The 13,027-nt window shown below is 38.4% G+C and overlaps 1 protein-coding gene across 1 annotated transcript in view; it reads right to left on the bottom strand.

Annotated features, from left to right (window-relative positions):
* Positions 1 to 13,027, bottom strand: part of POU6F2 (POU class 6 homeobox 2) — a 295,043-nt gene that overhangs the window by 229,726 nt on the left and 52,290 nt on the right. Inside the window, exon 2 of the mRNA XM_071560682.1 lies at positions 9,608 to 9,779. Coding sequence (XP_071416783.1) covers positions 9,608 to 9,779 — 172 coding nt within the window. The remainder of the gene's footprint in view (positions 1 to 9,607; positions 9,780 to 13,027) is intronic.

Here is a 13,027-nt window from a genome sequence, read left to right as displayed (position 1 = left end):
GACTTGTGCAGATGCTCTTCTTGCTGGATATTATCGCTAAATTTACTGTGTTTATGAGAGCAAAGTATATTCAATTAGTAGAAAAAATATTTTTAATATTATTTTCATTTTGTTTTCTTTCAGCTGTAAATTCCATTTTTCCTTCAGACAGATTTGTGACTTGCAGTCCCAAATATTTATGATTTCAGGCAAGGAAGCATAAAAAAGGAGGAGAAATATCAAGCCTGTACATTTACAATAACCGTTAAGCTCATATATATCTATCTAAATTCCTTCCCCTCCCTTCAATCACTGCTGACTTTCTAGTTATGGTTTTGTTTAAGTAATAACTGCTATTTATGTTCCTTATTTTTTTTAATTATGTTAATCCACTCTACCTAGAAACTTCTCCACCTTTATTGAACCTTTACTCATGTTCCAACACTGACATCCCCACGACAGGCCCTGCAATACACACACAAACCTGCACAGCACAACAGAAACCAACAGGAACCCCAGGCCTGGTTCAATAATTCAGAATTTTTTAAATATGAAGGCAGTGTAATTACAGAGTGGTTGCTCCTTCTCATCAGGATGTTTGCTTGGCTAATTTTAGCTCCAGAACTTAAGAAGCTGAAAAGAAGTGACCATGTGAGAGAGGTGGAGGCCACGGACTGGCTTGTGAGTAGTGATGGGATGAAAGCCCTGTTGAAACTCTTCCTGCATAAGTGATGGACAGTCACCTGAGACCTGTCAGAACCTGGCCTCATGTTTATTCAAAACACTGAGCAAACGTGACATCTCTACACTGTGTGAATAAATCCTAATTGTATGCAAAAGCAAATGCAAAAACTGCCCCATATAGTATTTGCTCAAGAGATTAGACTGAATTCAAATGATTTTTCTTCCTTTCCTGTTAATACTGGGTTATCTCAAGAAATAATTACACATACTTAACAGTACAATATATTAAAGTATGCCTTAAGGTATATGAAATGAAAACCAATTCTGGCTTCTTGATTAAACACAGGTTTTAGATCATCCTCTTCAAGGAACAAACTCCTCCAAACACTAAGCTTCAAACAAAGCGTGGAAACCTAAAGAAGATCTTGAGAGACCAAAATGCAATTAAAGTAGCCCTGGGCAACAACTGCCCATGCACAGCAGTTTCCAGCTGTGTGCACCCAGCCAGGGGCAGAAGAGGGGGAACAGCCCCACACCTGGGGGTAAGGAGGGAGAAGGGCAGGAGAAAAGGTGGCACCTTGTTTTTTAACATTTCAAACCTTGATGTTTGTGGTGGGAATAACAGGCTTGGTTGTGTCCAGCACACTCTGGGAGGAGACTCCTTTATCTTCTGCTGGAAGGCAACTGACTGCTACTAATTCTTTATTCCACAACTTGAAACCAAGATTTTAAAATGTGAGACTATGTGAGATAGGAGACTGAGACAGAAAATGAACATGACTTAACAGAATCTCTAATGGTCATCACACCATACACCCACCTTCTGAACTGAAAAGCACAAAGATGTTTTTAAAAGCTAGTGTTTAAAAAGTTGGTATTAGTGCAGTTCTATAAACTCCATGCAAGCTTTCAAAGGAGTAATCTAATTATAGATTGCTGTAGCAAAAGCTGTTCATAATTTAAAAAAAAAAAAGCCTTTATTTCTTATTTGTGTAACATTTGAATTTTCAGTGTAACGTGGAATTGTTTTAGGAGTGAACTTTTTATTGCATTAAAATAATGTATGTCATATTTCAGTCACACTGATTGTTTGTATATATTAAATATATATATATATATATGTAACTGCTCTAATCACTTTCAAGTAGTGTAACATTTTCCTTAAGAAAACATCAAAGTGTTCAGAAATTGAAATGATGGTTTACCTTTCTGAAAAAAAAAAAAAAAACAAACAAACCAAAACCATCTAAGGACAGCTAAGAAGAAAAACGAAACTCCAACTCTCCCAACAACTAAAAACAGAAATGCAAAGTACTCCTAAGCATAGACAAGCAGTAGTTTAGTGTTAAAAACATGTTTTAGAGTGACAAGGGTGTGCGTTGTCCCATTGATTTGGTAGACAGAGATATTCCTGAAATCCAGAGAACAAACCCAATTCCAGTCCCTCTGAAAACAGCAGGCTCTACTTAGCCAGACAGGAGGAGGGACTATTCTTCTCTAGATGACCTCTGCTTTCAAAATAAAAGGGCTTAGTCCTGCTTCTAAGAGCATCAAAGCAGCATCACAACATAAAGCAGGACATGTCACAATACAAATCTTCCTTTGTTTCATACTGATATTGATTTTGATTTTTACTTGGTGTAAAAAAGGAAAGTGAGACCGTATGTTTAAAAAATATCAAACCATTTACATGAAAAAATAATATTCCTGTTGAAACCTGCAAAATGGGGTGCATTTCATTTTATTCTGATTTTGCCCCTGTTTATAATTAGTGTTCTCATTTCATCATTTGAATGTAACTTCTACCTCTGAGCTAGTCAGAAATTATTTTCTAACTAGCAAAATAATGCTATTTTGGTAGTACTAGTGGTAGTCATGTAAAAAGTCAGAAAATAAGCCATTAGTGGAAGAAACATTAGCATATTGAACATGCAATTAAATCAAAGTATAAAATACCATAAAGCTGATCTTTACCCCTCTCTACCTAAAAACAGGGACCACAGGTGATGGATGTAATAGAAGAAAGAGTTTCACAAGGAAAGGGAATTAAAAGAAAGAAGAACCTACAAATGACAGAAGGAACAAATCCTAGGAAGACAACACAACAAGGAAAACCAAGTGCTACATAGGATATTAAAGAGAAAAACGATCCACAGGAGAATGGCAACTGTTACTATGAGCTTCCTACAGCTACCTCTGCCTTTGGATATTTTTAAAAAATTTATTAACCTGACAGCAGGAAATTTTCTACAGATTGCCCCCTGACAGGGCGCTGGTTTGGTAGGAGCACTTGCTGCCTCTTTGTTTAGCATAAGGAAATCAAGAGAGGTGTTAAGTGGTGCCATGTGCACGTTTGGGCAAATGGAACTCGGGCTCCATCTGCCTCACCTGCACATTCCCATGGAGAACTTGCTTCATCATTTCAAGTCCAATGGAAACATCCCTTCTGCTTTCTATGTTTGCTTCCTTTTTAATGTGCAAGTGTCTGATCTATTATTAATGTCCAAACACAAACCGGCAAGGATCTCAATCAAAGAAGGTAACAGTTCTTCCACAAATTACCTGTTTACTGCCTAGTACCCTGCAAGTCCCCTTTGAAACAGCAAGTCATTTATGTTGCTTTTAAACAAGTTTATTGGTATTTTTATAACTTCAAAGACAGGGAGAAGAAGGATTAACTAATTAGAAATGAACCATTTGTCATTCAGTCATACCAATTACATGCTGGGATTTAATTCTTGTTTTCCTTCCCTCTCCTAATGTTATTCTGTGTATAAATACAGAAAATCAGACTTCAAGCCTCATTTAAGAAACACATAACATACACTTTGCTCAAAAACGTTTAGCAAAGAAGTAATTTGAAATTCAGGAGAACAAACAGAATTGTTTTCAAAAAAATAAACACAATTAGCTTTCCCTCTACTCAAAATATCTTTTGTCATCTGTCTGCCTTTTTTTTTTAAATAGACTGTCTTTGTCACAGTTCGGGGACAGCAACAAGAGAGTTCTTTATTTCCATACTAGCACGGGAATTTAAAAGTGGGGCTGCAACATCTGCCCTTCACCAGCCCAATGGTGTTTCCATCCAGTGCTGAGGGACTGAGGCTCTGGAGCTGGAATGTGCCAGCACCCCGAGGTATCCACAGCACCCCAGCACGGCAGGAACGCTGAGCTCAGGAGGCATTTGCCGTGTTTAAAAAGTCATAACACCTTTTCGGGCTTTAATGGGCATCTCCTCTCCATCCACAAGTGCGTGCTCCACTGACAGAGTAAGAACTCTGCCAAAAAAATCAGGCAACAACATGATTCAGAGGAGTTATTCAAGTCCCTAACTGTTTGCAAACATGTATTTAAAAATGTTTATGCCAAATATATCCTTCAGAAATAGCAATTAATCACACAGCCAGATCTCCAGGTTCTCTGAGGACTTATCATTTGAACAAGATGCTACTACATTTTAGAAAACTATTCAAAAGCCTATATGATGACCCAGTTGTGTAAACATGCCACCCATTAATATTTCTCATTGACACAGTCTTTGTAATGAAGTAGTGTTCCTAAATCACAGACTACTTGCTTTCATAAAAGTATCACACATCCAAGCACTAGCAGGATCAGCCCTATGGCACAGAAAACCTACAGCAAAGTGTCTCACAGCAAAGCACCCACAATGTGGAAATTACTGAATAAAATTATGGGAAGACACAAGAATCTGTTTATGCAGATGGGACATATTTCAGAAGTTTGCTGCATCTAAAAGAAGGCTCTGCTTTTAACACAGAGACCATTTGGGCCATAAACTTCACTATCAGAACAGAAACATTCACGAGAGCTTCAAAATGTGTGAAGAGCAACAAACACACTCTGCTTTTTTCCACCGAAATTACCAAACCTTATCAAAGTGTTCCTGATGGACAGAGATCTTAGAGGCCTTTCAAATTTGAGGACATGACTAAACCACTGAGAATCATCCTTAAATACACTGATGAAAGGGAAGCTCATGGTCTGAAGGCCCCCACAGGCTACACTGTTAAGGATGATGATAATTTGAGCTTCCTCACAGCAACCTGGCAATGACCTCTGCTCTGACCTGCACACACCGACCTCTCAAGAGGTGAAAGACAATTTATTCCATTATCCTTTGTAACTGAAATTATTCCAGCACCATGAAGGCTAATCAAGGCAACTCCAATTTAAAGACAAAAACAAACAAGCAAACAACAACATAAAAAGGTAAGTTATGTTTCTTCAAAGAGTAATACAAGGGATCTACTAGGAAAACATGATCAGCTAGAAACAACTTCTACCCCATTCCTCTGCAGCATATCCATGTGTGGTTTTACAGAAAGATGCACACAGTTCAGAAATATGGGCAACAAAATGGAAAAGGAAAATAAAATCCCAGAGCCAACACAGGGGCTTGAAAATAAACCTCTGTTTCTGTAAATGTGTGCAGATTCATTTAACTCCCATATCCCTGCTCCATATTTCAGGCATACACAGCATTATGAAAAGATCAAAAGCCTGCTAATGAACCAAAGAAAACCTCAGTGTTCAGATCCAGCCCAGGAAACCCTGGATTTAATTCCACTGGAATAAAACCTTGCCAGCAAAGTAAAAAGAATAAGTAAATAAATAAATAATTTTTAAAGAAAAGGTAGCAGTCCATTATTTCGCTGTCCAGCAATAATTAAATAGCAAACACTTGTGCTGCACAATTATACAACTATAAGCTTTGTATTGCCTTTACTATATACTTACAGCTTTATTTATTTTGATAATCTTGATGGCTAGAACTACAGACTGAATCTCAAAGAGCAACTTTTTATAATACAGTAAAATTCCCTTAACATCCAAGTGCACTCCCAGCCTTTTTTTACCCTCACCTAATTATGTCACAAATTACCTTCAACTAAGGATTAATTAAGGACTGGATCTAACTCCAGGAAAGCCAGCCTCAGTCCACAGGGGCTTCTGATGTTTGGAGTAGCTACTTCATTCTCGGGATTTTTCCTGTACAGGGAATTCTACATACAACATACCCCTGGTGTCTATACCAACTTTTCTATCTCAACGGTTTATTACACAGATAAACAGGAAGGGTGTTCTTCTGAGTTGTTTTCAGAGCAGTTCTTAACTCATGCTAAACTTGTTTGAAAATAGAGTATAAAATGGCAACTTGGATTAATTAACTTGGGATCAAATCCCAGTGTTCTTCCTCAAGTGAAACCACTGGTTAGTATTAACAAAAGCCTCCTCCAGTCAGAGCCGTGGCATCTGCCCAGGGTACCACTCTGAGGCAAATTGAGGAGTAAGAGAAGTTGATCTGAAAATAACACCACCTGAAATGCCAAGAGCCAGACTCAGTTCTCTTTCTTAATTACATCCTACAGTTAAAATAGGAGATATTCCTTCACAAGTATTTTAAAGCATAAATAATACACCACAAGATCTCGTGCAAAGCGACTTTGCCTCATACTGTGCAGCAAAACTGGGATTTCTGTAACCAAAGCACTGTTGCTGTGCTAACTCCACATTTCAAAACCATAACATTGTGTTTCAGGAGAGAGTCCTTCACCAACAATTTGCATTTCAGAGAGTATTACTGACCACTTTTTCTACTCTTCATGTTTCATATGACTTCTGTATCAAAAGTCTTTTGCATACAGATATGCAGATTCCAAGAAGTTCACTGGTATATAAAAGCAGAAGTGGAGCGTTACAGGCTCCCAGACTACGGGACAACATTTCAAAAAGAAACAAATTAAAACCCAACAAAACAACCCAAAATCTCCAGCAGCAGAAGAAAGCAAGCTGGCAAACAGAGAGCAAGCACAACCCCTCTGATCCCGCCGCTCCCGTCATCACTCACAGGCAACAACCGCAGCAGTGACAAAGTGCATCCTCCCAGACACCTGTACCACCTTCAGGTGGGAGCTATTCCACATCATCAGAAGCCACTTAGGCTGCTGTTTCCAAGACTCAGAATGCTGCAGCATTCATCTGCTTTGTCACTGAGAACAAGCAAAAGTTTACTGCATCAAAAATCAGTAACAATCCATTGTACTCCTGCCCCTTCCTCACCGTGAAGAGGTGCCATTTTTACAGTGAATTGAGGTATTTTGAACCAAAACAAAAAATATATACCCACTATGGCATGCAGTGAAATACCAAAACAAGGAAGTTTGAGAATAAGGAGGTGGGATTTAGGAAAAGGGACTGGTAAGCAATGCAGGCTTTCAGAGAAATAAACTCATCCATCAAAAGACCCTAAGCAAAATGTGTTCAGTAAAAGAGAAGAAAGCTCTTCACATGTCGTCATTCAACTCTGTTCTTCTATATGAAAATAAGACCTGTGAAATATTGCCAACATCAACAAGACACTCAAATGTTGTTCATTCCAACTAAATCAGTACATGATTTGCACAATTTTTTCAAAAACCATGAAAGCAGCAATGTAGCAAAACTTTGTTCTCTATGGACCTGTCTCCTCCCCTTGACTTTCTAAAATGCTCCTCCCTCTCCTGCTTGACACATTTGGGGGAAATTTTCACACAGCCTGTATTAAATGTATTGCAAACAGAAAATTATCATCTCTGACTACAAGAAAGTTGGAGGAGAAAATCATCATAATCTGTGCCAACACCTGTCAATAAGTTCACAATAATTTAATTTCAGAGATCACAAAGGAAAGTCCAAGGTATTCATTCCTAACATGCTATTCATAATATTAAACAGAGGACCAACTGTAGAGTGATGGTCTATATTTATGTATCAGAGCTTTAAACAAAACTACACATATTTATTTTCAGTGTTTACTGCAAATCTATCTCAAGGGATGCATCCGTGGACACAACGGCTAATCAGCTTTACTTTACATTTGCTCAGTTTGGTGCTCAGATGTACCAAAATAGACTCACTGTTCTTTATTTTCATGTTCTCAAAGTTACTAGAATTAATTGACAAGAGCTGCTGCTAACAGATCTGTAGCACCTTGTCATAATTGTAACAAACCCCCAATAAATGGTACATAAGTTCATACTGAGGCAATTGAACTATTTCACCTACTTTTTTTTTACTTGAGAACATCTTTTTAGCAGAATAAGAACCAGGCTAGCAAACATCTTACACTCGCCAAGAGAAACAGCGTATTACATTAATTTGCAGCTACTTCATTAGTGGTTTTAGGGACATAAATTATATTTTCAGTCCAGAAGGAGACAAGATACAGTTGCACATCATTTCTGTATCACACACAGCAACTCTAATGAAAGTATCTGTGTATATTTCACTACCACTGTAGAGCATCCAAATGACAATGGCTCAAAAAATATCCTGCCCTTTATTGAAAGACTTGCCTGATCTAAAAACAAACAAACAAACAGACATTTCCACTGTTCTCAAATTAAAAGCCCATTTTTTGCTTTGTATATGCCTTGCTATATTTAATAGATGCACTCCAACATTTGAGCAAATAAAATATATAAGCAGAGCTGAAGATATTTATACTACTCTAGACAACTAATAGCCCTCTGAATTTTAGACATTACGATTCTTTCCTGGATGAAATGGGCTAAAACAATTATTATATGCTTTTTGAACATTCAAACTGCTAATGGAAATTATGCTTTTCCATAGAAACAATGATTACTAAGAGAGTGCTTAAAAATGGATGTGATATTCAGTAATGGTCATTACTGCAATCGAGAAATTAAATTTTAGGATTTTTTAATCATTATTATTTCCCCACATCTGTAGAGAAGTTATTTAGTAAAGCATTTTGTGCTGTATCTTTCAGTAATGGGTAAAGAACATTTTAATATAAAATTGCATGTATTCCTTTGTTTTAAAAAAATTGTGCAGCTGTAATACTGAAATCTGAACACTGCTACAGATTTCCTTACAGATTATGAAATCAAAAGTTGAATCTTAGAAAATGGGTTCTCACTCTCCCTCCCTTAAAGCTGCACTCCCTTTAAACAACCTCTTTTTCCCTTCCACTTCCACCTAAAGGATGATGAAAAATAAGGAAAGGCTCCATTTCTGTTAAGGTTTGTCTCAGGTCACAACTGGAAATAACTAAAAGGGACTCGTTGAGGAGAGCGGCCCCTCCAAACCCCAAATGTCACTGTGCACCACGCAGTGCTGCTCCAGCTCAGACACCTCTCACCATCCATCACTCCAGCACGCGCCTCAACAGCTCTGCTCCCTTCTCTGATTAGAGATCAGAGTTGCCTGAGTTGGCTTACAGGGTGTCATCTCTTTGAGTGACAGATGTCTGTGTCTGAGTGCCACTCTCGGTGCTTTTGTTTTGATTGGGAAAGGTCGCACTTCTCTGGCACAAATTAGACTGTTCAGAAATAAATAAAGATTCTCTTTGCACGGGGTTGAGAAGAAATGTTTGATTTCTAATTTAAATTCCAAAAACATTAGCTCCACGTGCAATAGTCCACCACTAGTCTTTGTTTACTCAGTGCAAAGTGTTTTCTATGGGAATGTCTTGGTTCTCTTCAGCCAGTTTTATTCTTACCATTTAAAATTATAACTTTCCAGTTTAATCCAGCCTCAAACGAGCTGGTAGCAGGTGAGACACATCAGCACCTAATGCAATAAATGTTAATGAAGGACTTCAAGAAAATTATCTCCCTCTCTATTATTTTACATAAGAGTCCACGGAACTGAAAAAAAAGCATAAACCACCTGCAACTTGCATAAAATATGCTCCTTGTTAAGCAAAGTTTTCTGGAGTGCCGTGGCCACCCCGGTGAGCAGCCGCAGTGGGAGCAGAGCGCTCCGTGCCTGCTGCTCCAAGCTACTCCTGCCTACTTACAGGAAAATTGAGTGAAGGGGGGGATAAAAAAAATAAAAAAATCCAAAGAGCAGGGGGAGATTGCTCTTCCGGACAACATGGTAGCAGTGAAATGGAATACCCAGGCAGACTTACCGAAGAGCTTGCTGGGAGTGTCCTCGCTGTCATTTGATTCCACAGGCGCAAGCAGGGGCTCATTGAGCTCGGTGTCTGGAGTAGCTGCCTTGTCCTCACCTCTCAACTCTGCATTCATTTCACTCCGCAGTGACAGCAAGGGCTTACTGACTTGTCCAGCTATCATTGGATCCTAGGATGGGGGGAAGAGAAGAGTGAGGGGGGAAAAGTGGCAGCTTTGGTGTGCGTGTACTGTCTCTCCCACTCCCTCTCTCACACACACACATACACACACACACTCTCTCTCTCTCTCTCTTATCTCTGGCTGCTCCTGCTGTTATTGCTGGCTGCAGTCAAGTGAAGAGCTATTACAGATCCAATGAGTTTTCCATTACTCCCCACCCTATTAAAGCTCAACTAGCATGTGAGAGATTCAGGATGCTTTGGAGAAAAACTTCTATGAAAGCAACATAACCAACACAGCTTTAATTGTGGGATGTGCTTTCTGCGTGTGTATGTTTTTACACCTCACCCTGTCCTTAACATAGCAAGAAAAGAAATTCCTATCTGCTCCAATGCTACGGAAGAGGAGCACCCTGTGAGCACTCCGCAGTGATTTAAAGAGGCATCCTCAGCAGCACAACATTAACAAAATCAAATCAAATACACAGTTTCTAACATCCCAGCATTTCTATGAAAACACACAGCACCAAATAGCCATTTCATTACATACCTTCAACACAGACACAGATTTCTAACTAGTCCTGTCTCTGGAATACTATGCTCCAAAAGTCCATAAACGTACAAACACAAATTTTTCTTTTGAAAATAAAAAAACACAGAAAACATTTTCCAAAAGATAAAATTAGGGAAGATACTTACACATACAGTTTGCAATTATTCTTGTGTTTGCAACATTATATACCCCATAAAACATTACACACACACACACACATATATATATGTACAGGTAAATTTTTTCTTGATGATTTGAATCTGCTTTATCTTCTGCTCATTGAGGACACTTGGGGGTCAGGCATTCTTTCCAAGCACACCAAATCATTCCGTTTGCAAACTAATAAGCATAATATCATGACAGCACAGGAAGCAGAGGAAAAAAAGAAAACTTAAAAAAAAAAAAGAAAAGGAAAAGAACAAGTGACCTTGTTGCTCTCTCTGGCAGCTATTTATTGCAAAGTTCATGCCTAAATGGTTCTTATGCAGGGAACAGGTGACCAGCGAGCAAGTAGGTTGGCTAGCATGTTCCCTCTGTCCCAGCCTCACATTGGTCGATGTTCGCCTATGGGGTTTTTAATGTATTCATGTCTGAAAAGTGAATTTGATATGACACATGATAATCTATGAAAATGTTAATCAATACAAATAGTTTAAGCTGTCATCAAATGCACTTCTTTAGTCAATACTCATATTGCCGAAAACAATGTCACTGTCACCAGGGCTTAATTTGCACAGCACTTAAATATTGGACTCTGCATCAATGCACTCCTCTTCAAATACTGTAGGTAAACACATTTTCTCCCTATTTAAGGCTGAAGCACTCAGCATGCATTTAGTTGAGCCGAATCCTCCCTTTTGAATACCTTGATAGGTCCACTGGAGGGCAAAATTAATACTTAATTGAATCTCACAGTCATCAAAATAATCAATACTTTTTTATTATTTATTCTTTACAGTCTGTTGACTGTTTCAAACCTCTGAGGGAATGGTGGAAAGGATTCATGGCTTTGAAACACTGTCATTTAACAAGGTAATTTTCAGTGGGGCATTAGGGGTTGTGAAACATATAATAAAACAAAAATGGTGGCTTATAATAGGAAGAAAGAAAAGAATTATATTTCTGCCATCTAACAAAACAGGATAAATAAAAAAAGCAAGTGCGAGCGGGAGAGGGAGAAAGGAGGGGGAGACGGAGAGAAAGACTGGCTTTTGAAGGGTTTTATCATATCAAGAGCAGAGCTGAGCTTTCATAATGCTGACATTTCTCATTCTGACAATCCTAAACAAGTGGAAAGGATGAGATCGCAGATATCATCTTTCATCACATTCCCCAGCTTAAGAACCAACATGACAGCTTCTCTCCCCTTTACACTGTTAATTACTAAATAAAATACTGCTCTCTGTCAGCATTAGATTATTGCAGATAGCAACCACAAACATTACTCCATTGTTTTGTTTTGCCTTTTTTTTTAAACCAGTGATACCTTCCTTGAACCCTACAGAAAATAAATTAGGCTTGTGTCTACATATTGTAAATATATGAAGCATAATCAATTTAATCAATGTGGTCAATCCATGTTATTGTCAGGCTAAATTGCTGGTGATTTATTAACATTTCATTTACTGTATTTATTAGACAGCAACAATCTGAACATTTCTTAGGTGTTTCTGGAGAGGAAACAGAAGTCAACAGATTCCTTTAGCAGACACTGTAAAAAACCTCTGCCTTGTTTCGCCTCATGCTCATACTGCACTATGGACAATCATTTACTGAGGCAAAAACATTTGTTTGTTTGCCTTCAGATACTAAATAATGTATTTTAGCAGATTTTGCAGCTAAAGGTCATTGTGAACAGAAGCAGCATTGTTTCAAAGTCTGTGCTGCTGCTCTCAGTTTCAGCTATTCAAAACTAACATCAAGATTTGTTACTAACATCCACAACAAATGTTAATCAGGACAAAATTTGATCCTTTTCTTCAGAGTAGTCTGGGGAGGGAACTAATCCTGTCCATGTAGCCACACTTCTAGTCTGAGGACTGCCAGCAATTTAATGGAGGATGCTGAATCAGTAGGATTCCAGATTAAGTCTAAGTTGCCAAATTTCAAACTTGAATATATGAAAAAAAGGAGGAAGAATAATGTGGGAAATGTGGCAGCACTAGGGAAAAACCTCAGCCCTTAAATATCAAAGCAACTTCAGTGGGGCCAAGATTTTAGTTGTTCTGTACATCAATAGTTCGGCGTTGTCTGGAGTACTTTGTTCATTTCTGGTTCGCCCATCTAAGAAAAATCCATCAGAAAAAGGTGCAGGAACATTGATAAACTGATGGGAAGGAGTGGAAGTGTTTACAGAAAAGTGTGACTAAGAACAAGCATGATCAAAGGATATAAGATAATAAATGGCAGGGAGAAAATGTAGATTAGGAACTATTCACCCTGCCTCATCTGAGGAGGAAAAGTCTCTCCACTGAAATGGGAAAAAGGCATAAATCTAATAACAATAAATGACACTTTTCCAAACAGTGAGAGGTGGAACTCACTGCTTCAAAGATCCCTGAGACCTGCACCGCAGTAAACACCAACACAGTGGATCGCATGGCTGGGCAGAGTCTTAGCAGTGAATTTAAACCTGCTTTGCAAACACAGGGGCAAGGACTATAAAAATGGGCATAACAGTCCTCAGACAGGACCAGAACCTGGAG

Source organism: Pithys albifrons, chromosome 7 (assembly GCF_047495875.1).
Source record: "Pithys albifrons albifrons isolate INPA30051 chromosome 7, PitAlb_v1, whole genome shotgun sequence".
NCBI classification, from domain to species: Eukaryota; Metazoa; Chordata; class Aves; order Passeriformes; family Thamnophilidae; genus Pithys; species Pithys albifrons.
Note: the sequence above shows the minus strand (reverse complement) of the source record. Positions and strands in the feature narration are given on the sequence as shown.